At 45.2% G+C, this 21,741-nt stretch overlaps 1 protein-coding gene across 1 annotated transcript in view; it reads right to left on the reverse strand.

Moving 5' to 3' along the window:
• Positions 1–21,741, reverse strand: part of TMED10 (transmembrane p24 trafficking protein 10) — a 61,496-nt gene that overhangs the window by 24,516 nt on the left and 15,239 nt on the right. Inside the window, exon 2 of the mRNA XM_078659922.1 lies at positions 7,536–7,656. Within this exon, the coding sequence (XP_078516048.1) occupies positions 7,536–7,656 (121 nt within the window). The remainder of the gene's footprint in view (positions 1–7,535; positions 7,657–21,741) is intronic.

Below are 21,741 nucleotides of genomic sequence, written 5' to 3' on the forward strand. Positions count from 1 at the left end.
TGGAGGGGGAAGTAGACTCTCTGGAGGATTTGCCCATCCCTGCTGAATGGCATGTGGAGGGAGGCCCTACCAGAGAGGAATTCTGTAGGGGGCAGAGGGAGTGCCCTACCCTTGAGGGACTGAGGCGTCAGGCTGAAGCCCAGGCAGCAGGTGATGCTACGGGACACCACCATATTTACTGGGAGGATGGCCTCCTCTACAGTGAACCTAAGGTTCCTCTACCTGGCTCATCAAGGGCCTTGGTGGTCCCGCAGCAATACCGAGCCTTTCTGCTGGAATTGGCTCATGCGATACCACTGGCAGGACACTTAGGCCAGGACAAGACCTTTGCACGGCTTGTTCTCCACTTTTACTGGCCTCAGATGAAAGCGGCGTCCAACACATACTGTAGGACATGTGTATCCTGCCAGGCCAGTGGGAAGACAGGGGTGAAGCTAAAGGCTCCCCTGGAACCACTTCCTGTCGTTAGCACCCCCTTTGAAAGGGTGGGCATCGACATTGTAGGGCCATTGGATCCACCAACAACAGCTGGTCACAGGTTCATCCTGGTTCTGGTGGATCATGCCACACGGTACCCAGAGGCCATCCCTCTGAGGACTGTTACTGCACCTGTGGTGGCTAGGGCCCTGATGGGAATCTTTACTAGGGTAGGATTCCCAAAGGAGGTTGTGTCTGACAGGGGGACTAACTTCCTGTCTGCTTACATGCGGACTATGTGGAAGGAGTGTGGGGTGACCTACCGGTTCACCACTCCTTATCACCCCCAGTCCAATGGACTGGTTGAGAGGTTCAATAAGACCCTGAAGGGCATGATAAGAAGTCTGCCAGAGAGTTTACGGAGGAAGTGGGACATCCTCCTACCTTGCTTACTGTTCTCCTACAGAGAGGTGCCACAGAAAGGAGTGGGCTTCAGCCCATTTGAATTGTTGTATGGGCATCCAGTGCGTGGGCCTCTCAGCCTGGTGAAGGAAGGATGGGAGAAGTCTCCCAGAAAACCTCCCCAGGATGTGGTGAGCTACATGTTGGCCTTCAGAAGCCAGATGGCCAAGTTGTGGAAGCAGGCTGCTGACAACTTGGAGGCCAGTCAGGCAGTCATGAAGGAATGGTACGATCAGAATGCTCACCCGGTGGAGTTGGAGCCTGGCCAGAAAGTCTGGGTGATGGAACCTGGAGAGCTAAGTGCCCTTCAGGATCGTTGGACAGGCCCCTTTGAGGTGTTGGAGAAAAAGGGTAAGGCCACTTACTTGGTGGATCTTAAGACCCCGAGGCAGCCCCTACGGGTGCTGCATGCCAATCGCCTCAAACCCCACCATGAGAGGCCAGAGGTCATCCTGATGTTGGTGACTGATGGTGCTGAGGAAGCAGAAAGCGAGCCTCTCCCAGACCTCTTTTCATGTCAAGAGAAGGATGGGTCGGTGGAGGGAGTGATTCTCTCCCCGTCTCTCACTCCTGAGCAACGAGAGGACTGCCGACAGGTATTGGGGCAGTACTCTTCCCTGTTTTCCCTTGTCCCAGGCAGAACCCACCTGTGTACCCATGATGTGGACACAGGAGACAGCCCCCCAGTGAAATCCAAGACCTATAGGCTGTCGGACAAGGTGAAGGCTAGCATCCATGGCGAAGTTGCCAAGATGTTGGAGCTAGGAGTGATAGAACCGTCCAGCAGCCCTTGGTCCAGTCCGGTGGTGCTAGTCCCAAAAGCTGCCCCACCGGGCACCACACCAGAACTGAGGTTCTGTGTGGATTACCGAGGACTGAACTCAGTTACCAAAACTGATGCTCATCCCATCCCCAGGGCGGATGAGTTAATTGACCGGCTAGGAGCTGCCCAATACCTAAGTACCTTTGACCTCACTTCAGGGTACTGGCAGATCTCCTTGACAGATGGAGCAAGGGAAAGGTCAGCCTTCTCCACGCCTGAGGGACACTTCCAGTTCTGTGTGATGCCCTTTGGGCTCAAGAACGCCCCTGCCACATTTCAGCGACTGGTGAACCAGGTCCTCTCTGGAATGGAGGGTTTCTCGGCTGCTTACCTGGATGACATTGCTGTCTTCAGTAGCAGTTGGGAGGACCACTTGCAACATTTGCAAGCAGTTCTCCAGGCGCTGAAACAAGCTGGATTGACCATCAAAGCCAGCAAATGCCAGATTGGGCAGGGGTCGGTTGTGTACCTTGGACACTTGGTGGGTAGGGGGTCCGTGCAACCCCTACAGGCGAAGATTGAGGCAATCATGGCCTGGGAACCCCCCAAGACACAGACTGAGGTCCGAGCTTTCCTGGGCCTCACAGGTTACTACCGTCGCTTTGTGAAGGGGTATGGCACTATTGTAGCGCCCCTCACAGAGCTCACCTCCAAGAAACAACCTCGACGGGTAGTTTGGACAAAGGCTTGTCAGCAAGCCTTTGAAAAGTTGAAGCAGGCAATGTGCGAAGCACCGGTCCTGAAGGCTCCCAATTTCTCCAAGGAGTTTATTGTGCAAACAGATGCATCCGAACATGGCATTGGGGCAGTGTTATCGCAACTCAATGAAGAGGGCCTGGATCAACCTATAGTCTTCTTATCCAGGAGACTGCTTCCCCGGGAACAGAAGTGGAGTGCCATTGAGAGGGAAGCTTTTGCGGTGGTGTGGGCTCTGAAGAAGCTGCGGCCATACCTCTTTGGCTCGCACTTCCTGGTTCAGACCGACCACCGACCCCTTCGTTGGCTGATGCAAATGAAGGGGGAAAATCCCAAGTTGTTGAGGTGGTCCATCTCCCTACAGGGAATGGACTTCCGGGTGGAACATCGGCCTGGAGTGGACCACGCCAATGCAGACGGTCTCTCCAGGTATTTCCGCCTTAGTGATGAGGACTCCCAAGGGGTTGGGTAGTTCTCCCCACTTTCAGCTGGGGGGGACGCGTGTTAGACCTGTCTGACTTTTTGGCGAAGTCCCTCCTAATTTTTATTTATTTTGTCCCCTTTTTGCCCCTCATACCCTTATTAATTTTTGTGTCTACTGGATTTTTATAGGTGTTGGCCAGGGGGATAGGTGTTCCCTCTCCCCCTCATAGTTTTTTACCTCAGGTCCAGAGGCCTGTTCTGACAGGAAAGTTGGCACCACCTAAAATGGTGGCCACCAACTGCCCCAACTGTCACCAACAGAACCTGGCTATAGACCAACATAGGGCATTCCAGAACCTTCTGGTCCATTCTGGACCACTGAAGGGCAGCCTATATAAGGCGGAATGCGGGGCAGCCATTTTGTCTACCTGTGGAAGTCAGCTGGAGGACAGGTGGTGGCTAAGGGTGGGAGAAGGTTGGACTTTGGATTGACCTCCTGGACTTGGAAGCTGTCTATTTGGCCCAGCCCACAACTCCCCTGTTGGTTACTTGTCCTGGCCCCGCTGTGGGAAGTTACTGGAGACCCTGGGCGCCTAGCTAGCCCCTTGTCTAAAATTATACAGGGACAGCTTCAGGAGAAGGAGACTGCAGCGCTGCGGTGTGCAGTCCTCTGCCCAGCATAGGGAGTCCAGAGACTGGTAAATGGTTCTAGACTGACCCCTACTTTGTAAACCCCTGGAGAAGATTGAAAAGAAGGACTCTCCTACGGAGAAGGGCTGATCCTGGTGCCCTCCCCTTGTTCTGCTTGTACCCCAGTGCTGCCTATCTGCTGAGATCGCGCCCCCCCTGGTGCCAAACCCCTACCTGCGACCACCAGGGCTGGAGAAGCGGGGACCGCAGGACCACGAGTCGCTCTACACCTGGGTCGGTGTGGAAACGCTGAGGGAGCCGGACCGGTTGTTCAGTTGGCCGTGCTGTCCTTTCATCTGTGCGAGTGAGCGACGCGCTTGTGGAGCTGTGTCAAGGGCTGAGGTGAGGAGCGGAGCCAGGGAAGTCTTCGGCGGCGTGAGGAGTGAGCCGGGAGGAGAGAACAGCATCGGAAGTGCAGCGCGGCCTCCAGCGGCAAGACGCTGATCTTTCGCGCATGCTCTGTGGCGCCGCCGGGCTCCGTGAGGTGGAGCCGGATCGAGGAAGGCGGGAGCAACTGCGGAGGAGCGAGAAGCATTGCGCATGCCCCCCCGTGATCAGCGCGTCTCCGACGAGGGAGTTTGAGGCTTCGTTTTCCCCCTTCGCTCAGGCGCTTCAGAAAGGAGCCAGCGCGAGCGGAAAGGGGGCCTTCCTGTGTGCGCTTCACTGATTCTCTGCCCCAGTGACGAGGAGGCGAGTGCGCTTCATTAACCCCCCCCGCCCCAGCATTAAAAAGGCAGCTGGCTCGGCAGGAGGGTTTGAAGTGAGGCCGGTGGGACCTCGAAGGAGCCGTAACTGACAGTAAGGAGGTCATCTGGAGGGGGAAGGTGGCGCTAGAGCCTGTGATCATCTGGTAATCCGTTAATGGTTGTTGCTCCTCTCAGCTACTACAGTTTATAAAGTGGTGGGAAGCCTGAGGAAACCCTCCTTGACTCTGGAGATTAGTTAACTGCACTATCAATGTTAAATTAACCTAATATCTCTGAAAGTGCCTGCTGGAGAGGGAAAGGGTGCATGTCCTCTTAGTGAGTTGAGGTTCAACTGTGGCAGAGGGGATTGTACCTACAAATCTGGAATACTAGAGCCTGTTCTAAAGTAAAGTGCTGGTATTATCTCGTTGAGGAGTCATAGGAAGCTATAATTTAACAGATTAAATAAGCACAGTGTTTGATGAGGTAAACTGTTAATCCTGCTGAATGTGGATTTGTTATAATTGAAAGGGTCATTATTGATTAATTGGAAAGTGTAATGCACCTTAGAAACTCTATTGATAAATTGTTTAGTAGCTTCTAAAGTAATTATTGATTCTAAGGTACAGGTTCTCCAAATGCAAAAGTGTGATAAGATTTCAGAAATACAGTGACTGTTAGTAATTGAAAAAGTGACAATCTGCTAGTAACGTACAAAGTGTAATTGTTGACCCTGAAAGTGATCTAAACTGCTTTGAACTATTTATATGTGAGCTACTAATAATTGACAACAAAGAGAATATTATTTTTACATAAAGCAGCACGTATTTTCATATAATTTTGGTGTAGTGTTTTTCTTTTTGAGTGCTATTGCGTGAAGTTACTTTTGGGTGGTCTGCAACCTTTACACTGTGCCTCTAGATGTTAGTCTTGCCCTAGGCCAGGCTACCTAATTCCAACATTGCCCAAGCTATTTTTCTCAACGCAAAAACACTTTCCTGCATTTTAAAAATGTTGCAGGAGATTTTTTTGGGGTGTCGCAAACATGCGTTTTTTTGTGCGCGAGTACACTAATTTGTCACTCATGTCGCTCAAGCGCATCGGAATGACCTCATTTTCAAAGTGGCAAAAAAAAAATATAGGAAGCATGACGTGTATACGGTTTAATTGAAAAAAAAAAAAAAGATGACAAAACAACACAGCCAGCTGCGAGAAAATATTCCACCATACAGGTAAGTGTGGGAGGAAAACGTTGACTGTTTGAAAAACGCGTGAATTTTATGATGCTAGGTGAAAGTAAATAACTGGCTAATTTTTGGCAAACCCCTGCTTCTGTAACAAAAATCAAACCCATCCATATGACAGATTAATTAAATTATTCCTGGTGCCCGTTTTAAGGAGAAAAAATAAACAAAAAAGAAGCCGGAGGGAAGAGAGGGGAGGGGGGAGGAGAGCGAAAGGATCGGAGACACGGCGACACGGCGGGTAAAATAAACAAAAAAAAAGCCGGAGGGAAGAGAGGGGAGGGGGGAGGAGAAATGCGACACGGCGGGAAGGGGAGGGGGCGGAGCGGGTCAAATAAACAAAAAACAAGCTGGAGGGAAGAGAGGGGAGGGGGGAGGAGAAGTGCGACAGGGGAAATGCGAGACGGCGGGAAGACGGACATGCACGCGCCCGTGACTTTTAAGGTCAATGCGCATGCGCATAAGCTTAATGCGCATGCGCATTGACCTTAAAAGTCACGGGCACTGCAAGGAATCGCCACGATTCCTTGCAGTGCAGATAAAGAGTGGATAACTCGCAATACTCTCGCCTTGCTCGATGCGCATGCGCATCGACAGGCGAGACCTAATCATTCGCCAAGCACCCCTTCTCCAAGGCTGAAGCCAGAAGAGACCACTTAAAAGTTCACTTCAAGGTTTAACAAGAAGCTTTCCGGGGAAATTCTCCACTTTTACAGATTTCCCAGCAAGACCAGAGAGAAAAACAAGACAATAAAAGTCGGGGTATAAAATGAAAACACGTTTTTATGGGCTGTTTAATGCAGAAGTGAAATAGGGAGGAGAAACAATTGCTTTTTTAACCTACGCATTTATTAAAGATGCTTTTCTGCACAGGCATCTCTAAGAATACTGAAAATCTAAGTGGTGAAGTTATTTTCTTACAAAGTTAAAGTACCCTTTCTTGCGCAATTACGTGCTTTGCATTCTATAGACCCAGTCTCAACTGTTAAAGCCACTGTGAAGTACAGACTAAAAACACACAGAAGGAGCATGGTTGTAAGATGTACTGCCTTCAATTTTCTACCGATTGAAATGGGCAAACGAGGATTTTGCTGCACAAGCTTTCACCAGTTATTCAGCTAGTCCTATGAATGAAGCCTCACACAAATGATCATAATTATTTTTTCTTAGAACGTAAAAACAACAAGCCATGATAACCTTCAGCTCCCTGCACTGCTCGCCAAGCATTCTAACAGGCACGGACTCACCCAACAGGCCTGACCTACAAGAGAACAACGCAGACAACAAGGGGTGGGACAGAGAGGCTGGGAGCAAGCATACAGATAATGGCAGGTGAAGGGGCAAGTGACGGACAACAAGGTGGGAGGGGCTGGGGCAAGAAACATGAAAAACTATGGAGGGAGAGTGGAGGCAACCAACACCACAAACAACTGAATGAGGAAGGGTGGGAAGGATGCACTCAACACCACGGACAATAGAAGGATGGCAGGTGGTAGCAAGGAAAAAGGATGAGGGAGCCGTACACAAGGGAACCAGCTGAAAAAGACTAAGCACTCCATCAGAGATGAAGACAAAAAAAGAATAGAGCCTAAAAAATTGAGCAGGTGAACGGCAAGTAATGCATCCATGCTCCAGGCGAGGGACAAACCCACGCAGAGGAAGGAAGCCTATGGCAGTTGACCAATAAGCAAGCAAGCAAATGAGTGGCAAACAAGCCAACTCAAAGAGACCGCATATGCCATCTACGAGAGGTCTAAAAAGCAAACCCTGTGAACACTCTGCAATTTAAAGCGCACCTGGCAGGCCCATAAAGACTGAGAAAAGCCACTTTTAAAATACTAAAGAATGATTGCTCCAAAAAATATTCACTTGCCACACAACAAAAATTTAAATCTTTGATGAATAGCATTTAGCTTACATTTTCCTGCTGTGATATAAAGTATCAAATTAAGGAAAGGAGTGAAAGCTTTCACTTAACTTCTTGGAGATCAGAGTTCCTTAATCTCCCATCCCAGTGCTGTTGACTACATAATTCCTTGAAGGTGCCCTTGACCCATTTATGGTGCTCTCAAAGTCAGTAATAGCACTACTTACCAACAGGAAGCTTGCTCTCAAAGCACACCTCAAACATGTCATATTCTTCTGTAGTGAAGGCAAACTTCCCTTTCGAAGCATCCTCCTTGGAGTAGAGGATGTGCCCAGCAGAGTCTGTAATCTGAAATAAAAGATGAAACACTACTGTGAAAAAGAAAGAAATCTTTCCAAACGTAACGAGCTGGGGGAAGGGGGCATTGTCCACCATTTCCCTCTTCTCTGTAAATTTCAATTTTACCCAGTGTCAAGTCAGCAGAAAGACAAGTGTGCAGTGTATAAAGACTGTCCCATCAAATGCGCTATGTGGCCCACATAATGCCGAAGCCTTAGAGCCTGGCTAATGCAACGCATTGAGAATTAGAAGCAACAAACACTTCTCAGGAAGCCAGCATTGGCAAAGTTAATAGGTCTTTCCTTTGGGACCTACTGGATTTGCCAATGGTATTTCACCATGTTAAGCATTCCTGATGCTGTGCAGCACGGCTGCATCATTTTGTAGGCACACCTTTACAATAGTCACATTCAGCAGTGGAAACTACTTATTGATTACATTTTTATGATTTGGAGAGGCAATGTATATACTCTGTCTGAATTCCTAACCTGGATTAATTCCCTCATTCCAGATACAAGATTGAATTCCATTGATTTTCTTGACTTGACAATCTAGGAAGTAGAGGGCCAGCTGGGTACCAAGCTATTTCAGAAACGGACAGAAAGGAAAGCACTATTTCAGTGCACCAGTAGTCACCCATGGGTATTTCAGGATTGATAAACGGTTGGTCATTTCCTATGTATTCGTGGGAACATTAAGTGGAGAGCTGTCTATTTTAAGAGAAGAAAATCTTAGAAACTAACTGTTGGCCTGTGGGTGCCCAAAATAATTGGTGAAACTATCCATGACAATAGCTTTGTATTCTCCAAATAAACATCTCCTTTCCTTCAAGACCAAAAAAAGAGACTAACTGTATTGTCTGCGTTACTACATTTTGTAATCGGAGTAATGCCCTAACCGAAAATCAGAAAAAGAATAGGTCTCTCACCTTTGTAGGCCTCACACCTTTGTAGGCCTCACTGACCCGATTACAAGGTTTTCCTTACACAAGGGTAGGACTTAAGGGAGCATTTTGTTCATCCCAGCGTTTAATCTGAACAGACCTGCACTGACCAAGGTCCCTATTTGGGATTAAATCGCCTAATAGGACATTAGAGGGGTGGAAGTTGTTTTATTTGTAACTACACTGATTGCAAGGAATGTGTTCATTGTAACATCAGACCGACATTAAGGGACTACTATAATTGTAATACGAACATTGTCATCTATTCTATCTGATGTCCCTGTATTCTGCTCTATATAGGCCAAACCACTTCAAAAGTCAACACTGTAGTTGTTTGTCAGTGAATAGGTGAGTTTACCTCTTTCCAAAAATATTTTGGGAGACAAATTTACAGGATATCCCCTCAACATGTACTTTTCAATTTTGTTGCTATTAGATGGCTTGCTGCTCTCTGTAAATCTTAACAGTCCTGATTATGACCCATAACGAGATTAGGGTCGAAACGTTAGACATAAAGGGCAAATGGGACCTATAAGAACCACGGATTATCTACTCTGGCTCATTTGCACGTTGTGTAACTCACTATTTGTTTGCCATTTATCATTGTGAATACTCAAGAGCACTGAGCACTTTTTGCAGAACAGTAAAAAGTTTGGATAGTGGTTTGTGTCTCTCTGCGTTTTACATTTTTCACAATTCCCATCTATTGATGGCTGCAGAATTCTGCAAAAGAACCAATTTCTTATTATAAGGAACAGTTGCTGTTTGTCCAACAGGTGAACGACCAGCAACAGAATAGAAATGCAAGCTATTGACTAATAAGCAAGCAAATGAGAGTGACAAAGTAGACAATGGCAAGTAATGGGCCTGCTTCCAGGCCCGCTGTGAAGCTTTTGGTATTATTCACAAAGCGTATTCGCCTACACACAGCTAAAAGCTGTCTGGTAGCAGAGATCTTAAAAGAATTCCAGAACAGATTATTTTCTGATCAAAGCATCATGTTGATACTGCAGAAGCTAAATGAACCATGGACGTTCTCTATACGTTAAACAAAAAGCATTACAAAGAAACAATTTCACAATGCAGTCATACCGAGAAATGACAATAGACATTCTCCGTATAGTTCAATCATAACTCCCTATCAGAGAGGCTCGAAGGAGCACTCAACTAAATCCTATTGGACACAAAATAAAATGGGATTGACCATAGAAGGCTTTAGCATGCCATAAACATTCCAAATTGTATCAAGCCCTGTCAAAGCTCGAAAGGTTACTGCCTTTATGTGGTGCTACTGTCGAGAGCTGACACTGAAATCTTTGGAAAACGTCATTAGTTGAATAAACTCAAATCTATGGGGACTTATAGGGACTAGTTTTATTATACTACATACATGTCAACGGCTCCTCCTGAGGAAATGTCAGAGCTTTCTTTCTGCACAACACACACCTTTGCACAGGGGTGCTCTAAATCGAATTATTTTTTTACAAGTTAAGGACAGAGAAACTCCAGTAGTAGTAAAACAAGGGATCAAAAAACTCACGGCATAATGTAACTTTGTTTTATTCTGGTTATAGATAAAAGTATTATCTAAATTATCTATTTGATTTATATAAAAAAAATCATAAAAGGGTGGAACTTACCACCATGCGGTCAACATTTACATCTTTAAAACAATACAATGTAAACAGCAAATCGGAATTAAAAGTAGTAACGTAAAAGTACACAAACTTTGCAGAGTTGATCGAAGGGGAAAAGTAAAACTTAAAGAGTCGTGTAAGTTGGATCACATTACACTTTTTAACTCAAAAGAATACTTGTGTTATACTAGTGAGTGGAGAGAAAAATATCCATTGAGCAAAATTAAGGAGGGTCCGTGACCGACTATAACCAAGCCTGTTATCCTTAGTCCTCTTCGGTTGGTACCTTGTTTTCCAGCTCTTGGGCGGTGTACTCCAAAAAATGTATAGTATTACAGGATAATTGGATCCAAGACCCACTAAGGCATTTAATAACGGCCGCCCTGCAGGTTCTCACCTGAGCGTCTCTTAAAAGTGGTAGCAGGAGCGTTTTCCTTAGTTCCTGAAGTGCCGGGCATATGCTTAGTAAGTGCAGTAGTGACTCTGCGTCGTTTCCACAAAGGCGACAGTCGTGTGTTGGCCACGACCGTAGCCATTTGGGGGTGAGGTCTTTACTCGAAAAGCAACCCAGCCGTAACAGCTTAATTTCCTTTTGTAATAGTCCCTGAAGCAGTCTTGCAAATATGGATGGGGTTTCAGATGGATGTATGATGGCAAGACGATCCAGGCGTGGCTTTTACCAGCCACTGCAGCTTTGTCCATTAGTAGTGACGCTTGTTTAATTGCTTTGTTGGTTAACTGTTTGAAAGAGGTGTAAGTCATAGGTAAAAGCCAGGATTCCTCCAGTTCTAACGCATGAAGCGCTTGCCTAAGGGACTTGTATATGGAATTGGGGAGCCCTGCCTGTTTTTCGACTTCTAGCCAGCACAGATGAGCCAGGGAGTGATCTTCTGCGTCCCTCATTCGCCAGTAGTATTTGGCAAGCGCTCCTTGTCTTGCCGGAAGCTGATTTGTGAGACTATATTCCAAACGTATTTGGGCTTGGGAAATGTGACGCGGAATTGAAAAAAGGGTTTTTGAACAGGCTAGATTGGGAGATATTTAGGACTATGGAGTCCCGGGTTGCCATCAACTCAGAGCCGTACGTGAGCGATGGCAGGAATTTGGCGGCTACAATCTTTAAAATGTGGCCAGTGGAATTTACCGGTAAATGTTTTTGGATGGTTTTAAAGGCAAATTGGAGTTTTGACTTTTGATTTCCCTTGTTCCAAGTGCTGTTTATACTTTAACTTATGGTCCAGTGAAATGCCCAAATATTTGTATTGGTCTACCTGAGTTAGTGTGGTGGAGTTTATCTTCCAGACAAATTTTTTTCTTTTCTTGCGAGAGCCGGAGAAGCATAGGATGTTTGTTTTTTTAAGATTTATTGTTAATTGTGCATTCAAGATATACGACGCAAGTTTGGAAATCATGCGTTGTAGGCCGAGAGGAGTTTGTGACAGGAGCACAATGTCATCTGGGTATTGGAGACTCATTATGGGTAGATTACCCAGTTTTGGTGGATCTCCCTGGATAGAACGTAAGTCACTTTCTTAGTATTATTCACAAAGGGTATTATTCGCCTACACACAGCTAAAAGCTGTCTGGTAGCAGAGATCTTAAAAGAATTCCAGAACAGATTATTTTCTGATCAAAGCATCATGTTGATATTGCAGAAGCTAAATGAACCATGGACGTTCTCTATACGTTAAACAAAAAAACATTACAAAGAAACAATTTCACAATGCAGTCATACCGAGAAAGGACAATAGACATTCTCCGTATAGTTCAATCATAACTCCCTATCAGAGAGGCTCGAAGGAGCACTCAACTAAATCCTATTGGACACAAAATAAAATGGGATTGACCATAGAAGGCTTTAGCAGGCCATAAACATTCCAAATTGTTTCAAGCCCTGTCAAAGCTCGAAAAGTCACTGCCTTTATGTGGTGCTACTGTCGAGAGCTGGCACTGAAATCTTTGGATAACGTCATTAGTTGAATAAACTCAAATCTATGGGGACTTATAGGGACTAGTTTTATTATACTACATACATGTCAACGGCTCCTCCTGAGGAAATGTCAGAGCTTTCTTTCTGCACAACACACTCCTTTGCACAGGGGTGCTCTAAATCGAGTTATTTTTTACAAGTTAAGGACAGAGAAACTCCAGTAGTAGTAAAAAAGCAAGGGATCAAAAAACTCACGGCATAATATAACTTTGTTTTATTCTGGTTATATAGCAGTGCCCCTTTGTGATCACTCCGCAGGTAAATAAAAATCACACACACTCATGAGCCTTCTATGCCAGCTTTTTATTTATAGAATGGGGATGGCCCACTGAACTAAACGTGGTTCAGCGTTGCCGATGGGTCACTGTACTTTCAGCACTAACACCGAGGAACAGCAGTTTAGCTTTAACGCCATCAGCGTTTCAAAACACTTGCCTTCCATACTCCGATAACATAGGCAAGAAAGGCATCTTCTCCTCGGCTTGACTGCAGCTCAGAAGGCAACTGTTTTAAAGTCTAAGCAACCCATACGTGAAACATGCTCCAGTTACCAACGGTAACCAAGACCTACTGAGGTTTAGAAAAGGATTTTTTTTAATCCATCTCCTTTGATTCCACGACACTCGCATGCACCTATAAAGGAGCTTAAAGTAACTCCGCGAGTAAAACTGTGCATCTAAAACAAGTATTTGATTTTGCCAGAAATATGGACCAGCCTATGGAACCAGGCAGCTGCACCAGTTGTTGAATTGCAATCCCCAAGTAAAGCAGGCTCGTAATACATCCGTTTTTAACGTGAAATCCATACAACTGCGCCCACAGCTCCATGTGCTCTGCAGTAACTGTCATATTTCAGACACGCCATAACGAAAGGCCTCCAAACTAGTAAAATGCCGAAGAATGCAAAGTAGGCGGTTGAGCGTAGCTGCAAAAGTAATACTACCGCCCGCTCCTACACCCGGCAGTCAGACCAAATTGTCAATCTGCAAATAAACCTAGCCAAAACGTTCACTTACCCTTCTAAAAAGGCCAGCATAGTTCCAATTAACAGAGACGAACCTAAGGGCCAAAAGACCATTCCCACGTTGGTGTTTTCACGCCGCCTGCAGCGCGTGATAACTCGTTCCACTAGCAAACAGGTCTCGGTCAGAAGAGAAAAGGGGTAGAGCTGCAGGCATTTGTTTAAACTGCCGTCTTAGAGAATCCTTTACATGCTGAGAATCTCACATTGGAGTGAAAAGATTGCAGGGTGCCATATCTTGAAATATCTTTGGCGTAGGTATAAAGAGATGGGAAAACGCGAGGCCATGCATGTTAAAATAAACTTTAAGGATTTAAAACACTGCTTTATATTATTCGTGTGATGAAATACTATTTCCGCAACTGTCAAAATCTTTGAACAGATTTTGATAAAAATGACGTAATTTAATTACCATATTAATTTGCACTTAAGTGGTGGGCAAAAGTGCGCGATCTTAAACAGATTTTTTTTTACATTATACGTTTGTGTAAATCAACCATATAAATCAGCGTTTGTGAACGCTATGGGAAGTCAGAACGAGATTAAGTGTGCCAAGAAAGTGATATCACTGCTAATGACTGGCGTGGGCGCACGGACACACGAGACCCGACAATCCGCTGTGGGCAGAGGCGGGAAAGCCTCTCGGGCAGACTAAAAAAGGACTTACGGTAAACGCGCCGGGCGCTGTGTATACACCCCCGCAGGCGCAGAATAGTCCACCCTTCAGCAGCACGTCCATCTGTCTCACATGGCGGCACCTAACAATGAGGTCGAGGCACGCGGCCGGACGGGGGTGACATCACACCCTCAGCATTGAGCCGATGCTGGGAAGCCTGCGCCCATACCACAAAGAGCCGGCGCTTCGGAGAGGCCTGTGCATGAACAAGAGCTGGCATTGTTTGGGTTTCTGAATAACCAGCCCGCGCAGAACAAGTGGGTAGTAGTGCCCACAAACATAGCGCTTCCGCCTGCCAGATGGAGCCCGCCCGCCCACCTGTACTGAGCCAGCCACAAGGGGCTTCCTAGTTAACTCAGCCTGGAGAGAGGGAAGGAGCCGGGTAAGAGAACGAGCGAGGTGAACTATATAACTCGATAGTTAACGCACGACAGACAGATCGCATTAGGGAGTGTCATCAGTCAAACAAAGCAGCCAGAAAATAGTCCCAAATATTAATCAACTACACGACCGAGACGGATGGTTTCACCACGCCTTCGATTTGTAGAGTCGGGCAAATAATTGCAGGGTAACTTCGTTCCATACATTTTTCAAGTCATATTCATCACACCAGGTAGATACCGATAGGCAACTTTATCAGAAAGCTCCAGTGTGTTTATTTTACTTATCAACTAATATTACTTCTTGCTGGCATCAAGAATACCGATTCTATAATGCCCGTTAGTAGTAAGGATGAGGAGCAAGGTGGTAACATATTAAGAAAACACAATATTACTGATTTGTGTGCCTTGGAACTATGTGGCACGCCACCACTCATTTCACACTTAACAGATGTTAAAAGGCAATTAGCTAAAATGCCAGCAAACGCAAAATCGACAGGACTGCCATGAACAGCGTTTTAATTTAAAGCAGTGTTTAGCTACCTATGGGTTCTCAAGAGCCAACCCACAAGACACAAACTTCTGCTAACACAAAGGAGAGGCTGAGGTCGGTCTTGAATTATGTAGGAGGAACAGCACACGCCCTTGAAGGCAATACAATGTCTGCACTCAAAAATTAGGTGTAAGACTTTTCTGGGTACAATTGCTTGAGGTTTGTAAAAAAAAAAAAAAAAAAGTGATACTCAGTGACCTAACAAGTGAGCTGCAGCTTATCAATTCATATGATAAAATCTAATTTATGAATAGCTATTATATCAGAAACCTGTGCGTTTTTAAATGTTCCTGAAAAATTTACTTTAGGAATAAAGGGCAAAAAAATGGCTTTAGGAATAATGGGTGTTTTACCCATTATTCCTAAAGTCTTTTTTCCCCTGAATTTGCCTTGCAAGTGGAAGCTAAATCTACTAAGAGAAATTCTATTAAAAAGAACAAATATTCTACTATTCAGTGTTCCCACGCTTTGATAAAAGCATTAACAGCCTGTTTGGTTGGGTCTAGAAAGACATTAAAATGCAACTTGGAGACAACATTTTCCCTATTAAAAAGTCAACCAGTTTTGATATTGTGGGTAAGCAGACTATTTGGGCCCATTCTCAGCCGCCAAGTAGGAAAACGTACTAAACCCAGACATTTCTAAAAACAAGACACTCAGGAGAGTCCAAGGTGTGACTTGCATGGATCCTACTACATTTTCTTACCCAGAATGCCATAGGACCCTCCAACTTTGGCTCAAATTACACATTTTCCTCACTCTTTGGGATCTATCAACTGTGACGAGAACAGATTAAACCAGGGACCAGGCAAAGACAACACTAACTTTGTATGGTCATGGTTTTCATCCATTCATGTTGCAGGCACACTAGCCCCAACCACACATCGGATGTTTTTAATCAGAAGACGTGTGTAAACACTGGGTAGTATGAATTGTGTGGTTCCCCGCAGGTTCCAGAAAACAGTGGGCTCCACGCAAGCACAGCACCCTGGATTTGTCTGGGTCTCCAAGTTTCATAAATGCCCCAGGTTGATAGTGTTTGCCTGGTACCAGGCTTATCCAGAGCCCAAATGGTATAGCCATTCACCACAGCAAGTGAGAGGCAATTGGGATTTACCCCTCTCGGCCCCAGCCTGCATACCAAATCTACTAATGTATGGGTGAGAAAACTTTGTCGTAAGGAAGTAAAAACTCAAGGGGTGTGGGGAGGGTGTTGGGGCAGACCTGGGGCTAAGCACCTCCTAATATGCTCCTGAGAGTGGGAGCAGAAAGACTGTTGGGCCTCTTTTGCAGTAGGGACACGACCAGATGCCTCTGCAAGCAGCCTCTGGCAACCAATTTTTTTGACCATATCCTTTGGATCTACCGAGCTTGGCTATTCGCCTTCTGAAATCATTTTGCGAAAAGAAATTTTTTTCTAGAGCAAGCATGTGAACATCACATCTTCTGCATTTAAGCGGTTAAGGCAAGTAATAACAATGTCTCCCTATAAATGAGTAGTGGAAGGATACAACTCAGGCAATCAAAAGGACAGGAAAGAAAACTATACTTCAGAGGAGGGACAAACAAGAACAAGCATTGGCAAAGCCAAATAGGACACCTTTGAGACCATTGGCTCTCATTTCCTTTTGTTCATTCTCGACAGCATGTCGGCACTGATCACTTTTTAGGTCTCGCAAGGGAGACCTACTGTCAGCGTGATGCCTCCCAAGGGAGACAGACTGGGGCACGCGCAGATTGTGGTCTGTGGACGCGCTTCTAAAGAGTCACGCTTGCGCAGACGCGCTTCCACATACACAGCCCGCTTTTGCTTAGCTAGCATGCACTAACGGCGCGCGCGCACACACACACAGCCACCCCGCCCTTCCTTGAACACACACAAACACGCGCGCACGCACACAGACACGCACGTACATTGCCCCTCCGCCCCACCCACCGCCACTTCTGCAGCCATCGCGGGGCTCTCCCTCGGGCATGGGAGCCCCGTGTCAGTACTGCTTCTCTAGGCCAGTCACTTCGTGGGCGCGGGCTTCCCATAAAAACGGAAGTCCCGCCCCACGACAGTCGTAACACACCCGAACTTCCAGCTGCACAACCCGACATCACTAGTGCCCTTGCGTAGCTCGCAGCATTACTCAGGAGTTGGTCGCCATGGTAATGCGAACACCCTTGTTTTTGGCACTAGATGGGTTTATAACAGATCCAGATTAGGTTATGCATGTTTTTTTTTCTTCTCATGGGGATTGCCCAGAATCACGGAGTGTTTAGGAGAAGCAGTGATTCGAATCTGAAGCCAGTCTCCATTTTGGTACGCACAGTTTGTGTGGCTCCTGTCTGCCTGGCCTCTGCCCTCCGTGGACTCTCGCTACAACACCCAGTGCACAGCCCACTCAGCTGCCAAGTTGTAAAGGTCCTGGCGTGCAGAGCTGCTCCACTCTGGGTTTTTTATTTAGCTGACTTACTTTTCTTTTACACGTTTATATTAATAGCATGAACTCGTGGCCCAATGGCACTAGATGGCTTTATAACAGATCCAGCTTATCTTACGCATGTTGTGTCTTATTTTTTTCTTATGTGCTGATGTAGAGTAACTGGTTTGCCCAGAATCACGGAGTGTTTAGGAGAAGCCGTGATTCGAATCTGAAGCCCGTCTCCATTTTGGTACGCAGTACTCCACAGTTTGTGTGACTCCTGTCTGCCAGACCTCTGCCCTCTGGACTCTCGCTTTAACACCCAGTGCACAAATGGGAGGTCACAGCTTGGTGTACCCACGGTGTGACAGCTTTTCACCGCGATGAAGGGATAAAAAGTGACTTTCGGCGAGTAATGTGGCGGTATCTCTGGCCAGTTGCTCTGCGACTTTCAACCTCATGTTATGTTTGTCTTTTTTCATCTCGCCTCAATATGTTGTGATGTTTTTTTAGTGTAGAAGTTAATGCAAAAGATAAGGTCGCCTCAAAGCGCTCATTTGGGAAGATTCAGGCAGAATAATTAGCAGTGAGGAACGAGGGGTCGTGCACATAGCCTCGTGAAAGGGTGGAGAGATCTCACTCAAAATGCGAATATTCAACTGGCAGCTTCCTTTTTGTCGGTGGTGGATGCGACATACATGAGGTAGAAACAAGACTAGGTAGGCAGCTTTTGTGTTGAGAAACCCTGACCATCATCAGCGCATGTGGCAGGCCTCTAAAGCCTTAGGCCTGGTGCACTTATAGTTTGCTTTTACAAAGTAAAGTGCAGCCAAGCGGCAGATATCTCCTTTGGTGTGGGTGGCCGGTTTCATGGGTCCCACCAGTAAGAAATTAGTGTGGGTCTGTGAGAAGACGGTCAACACTCTCCATGGAGTTGTAGTGAAGCTGGGAATGTAGGGGTCGCGGTTTTTGCGTGCTTTGACAGTTAATAATGGCCGTTATTGCAGCCCTCTGTTATAAATATCACATGCCCTTGGAACAGAAAAGTACATTGCTGTACAGCCACCTCGCGCCCCCTCTCTCCGACAATTATTAATCTTTCTTACAGTTATGTTTACAGCAAACAAGCATAGACTTTCCTGTGAAAATCACCTTTAATAAGCTTCATTTATTTTTTGTGGGGAGGCAGGGTGTGTAAGGTAAGATCTCCAACCTTCCCTTGCGCTTAATCTTGTGACTTTTTCACGAAGACATTTTATATATGTATAAAATGTCGGATTGAATAAAAGCGTTATGTACATGTACTAAAAATATCGTGCTAGTTTATTTAGTATTGCAGTAATTGAGCACAGCGATTTCCATTTGGTACGAAAGGAAGAGAGCTGGAGACATTCATCCAGTGGCTGAATTGCAGTGTGTAACCAATGAACCTGGAATCAAAACGTGCTTCCCTTTCTCCGAATTTTGTGATCCTATGGAAATCCCTTTACTTTACAGCGCTTCACTTTGAGTGTCTGATCTGAGCGCACCCTCAGTCTGGTCTAGATGTGGTCTGTATATAAAGCTTCGCCTACATAAAGTTAAATAGACCGTGTAGCTCCTCGCACATTAACAATATTGGTCTTCTGAACAGTGCCCATGACAAACTGGCACCTCGAGGCACCCGAAGGCAGTGTCCACTCGTCAGAGCATTGGGGGTGCAGTAGAGTTCACTTTTAAATACTGTTCATTTTAACAGAAGTCAAATCGGTGCTTTCATCTAATGCACCATGGGAAAACACGTGTTCAGCTAAAAACTTAAAAGTTGACAGTTACCATATCGTATACCCTGTCATGTACATGCCAAATCTTTTGGTGGCTTGGCTCATGGTTTGCCTTTTTAGATCCAAGTTCGATCCATGGCTCGGCTCTGACTTGGTGCTCTCGCTAAATTTTCTTAACTCGCTCAGCTTGATCATTAGGAAAGCTCTTTTTATCAAAATCCCCAAGGTCAAACTCAAATAAGTGTTCCACTTAGGATAAGCAAGAGCGTCACCCCTTCTGAATCCAGAGCGCCATGCACGAAATCCACTGTGCTACAAATGACATCTTCTGTGTCCATCCTGCACAAAACCTATTTGTTTCTCAATTCCAGATTTTTTCCTTATTCGATTATTGACTCCAACTCCATCATGTGTGATGGCCTGGTTTTTTTTTTTATGCTAGGCCTCAATCCTTTATGACATTCCCAACACCTGCACCCCGAAGGACAAATTAACTTGTACAAATTAAAACTATTTTAATCACAGCGACCCTTCCTTTAACAGTGGCAGTGGACCTTTCTTTAGACACCCCTCATCCAAACAAAGGGGCGTAGCCTCTATTAGCGTGAAAATGCTTTATGGGCTGCTTGAAAACAAGCATTTGCAATACAACAGGTCTCGCATTTTATAAATTTTGACCTATCGGTATTGTAAATGACAATGCCTTATATTATTGTAGGTTTTTTTTAAACAAAAATAAAAGGCATTGTCATTTACAAAGCCAATAGCTCAAAATCTCGCTATTGCGAGACCTATTGCATTGCAAATGCTTGTTTCTTTACTTTCAGAAATGCTGTCCAACATAGCTAAACAAAACATTGACAAAGCCAGTAGCTCTTGCATAGGGGCGAGACACATTGGGTTTGCCAATGCTTTTTTCCCCTTATGTGTATTGGTTCGACTACGGGCTGGTCAAGAGATTGTGATTAACATTTTTCTTGCCAACTAAGGGCAACACTAAATTAGAGCAATCAAAATGTTCAGTTAGTTTATGCCACAATATTCCTAGTGTAAACAGGTAAAACAATTGCAAACAGGGAAAGAATGGAGCGGTGCACTACGCTAGTCCTCTGTTCCAAGTAACAAGTAGTCAAGATTCCTTTGGTGAAAAAATATATATCCTTTATTCAATGTTTCAAAATGGTGCAAAGAGTCTCAGTCAACGCATTTCGTTCATCTGGGGGGAACTTCGTCAGGGCGTGTGATGTGTAAGAAGTCCAAAATTAGCTAAATAAAGGATATATATATTTTTTCACCAAAGGAATCTGGACTACTTGTTGTTACTTAGAACAGAGGACTAGCGTAGTGCACCGCTCCATTCTTTCCCTGTTTTCGGTTGATCTGCTTGGCAGTTGGCACCTCGCAACAGCAGGTGCAGGAGCAGTCAGTGCACACCACTTGTAAATAATTTGGCAAAAAACTTTACGAAGGGAATACAGCAAAGAGGTGCAGCCACTGGAGTCTGCCGTTGACCATTGCCTTTCCTAGGTAAAACAATTGCAACCGCAGTTTCAAAAGGAGACACCACCAAAGGGTCAACCAGTTATGCAAACCAATTACGCAGTAGCAATTAACATTTAATGTTTCGGCCTTTATGCATTGCATAGCTTTTCATTGCAACAGCTGAGCCAATTCATTTTTGATCTTGCATATTTTTTTTAAAATTAATTCTGTGAAGTATTAGGGACCTAGTTAATCCTAACAGGATAAGTGACCAGTTTGGCTGAATGAGAAGCAGTTTGTGCCCAGTCATGCTTTTTATGTTTTTTGGCTGGATGAAAGTTTACATTGTTGTCGCTGTTGACACTTCCTGAAAGGAAAGTTCATGGAAAAAGCAGTGAAGAACTAAACCACTTAAAGACACCACACGCTGGCATCCAGAGGAATGTGGCTGGTCACTGTATGATAGATTACATACTGTGTCGAATTAGGAAAATATGTGATTGGCACTATTTACTCACAGTCCCCGAAGTGGGATGTAAAACTACTAAAGACAATTTAATACGGAGGTCTTACCCACTGGATTCAAACCCACCCAGTCGACGGGCAGTGGCATAGAATTTGCGATGAGGGAACCAAAAGTGGTGAGGGGTGAAGATTGCCAAAGACATCGAAAAGGTGCATTCTTTTAAGTTTTGCTAAAGTGGACATCCTGATGAAAAAAAAATCTAGAAATATTAAATGTCCTCGAGACCATTATAAGCTTACTTCAAGAGCGAGACATGATCAGAGAAACAAAAAACCGTGCCCTCCTACTTATTAATTTCTTTTTTCAGTCAAATATTCCACAAACCCTAAAAAATGTTGGCATGTGCTGTTTCCAGCCAGTGTTAACAATGATATGAAAAGCAACCGCTACATAAAAGAAAGTGTGTCAGTACTTTAAAACACACATATGGTTTACACTGTCTGGCAAGACGTCACTTTCAAGATGGCATCGGAGCTTGGGAAGCTCCAGGGTAAGAGTACAAGCCTTGCAGCTCAAGTCAGTTAAATACTGGCACAAGCAAATCATGTACATGTGAACCAAAACATTATCACAATGAACACAAGGATTTGTGTTTTTTAAATAATTTTTATAAGTGTAGATCATAGTTAACCAAGAGCCCCAACTGACATCATTGGTTCTAGTTATGTAATTATTTATAAAGCGCGACAATTACCCGAGGTTGTCCTGATGC

This window comes from Lissotriton helveticus, chromosome 9 (genome assembly GCF_964261635.1).
Source record: "Lissotriton helveticus chromosome 9, aLisHel1.1, whole genome shotgun sequence".
NCBI lineage: Eukaryota > Metazoa > Chordata > Amphibia > Caudata > Salamandridae > Lissotriton > Lissotriton helveticus.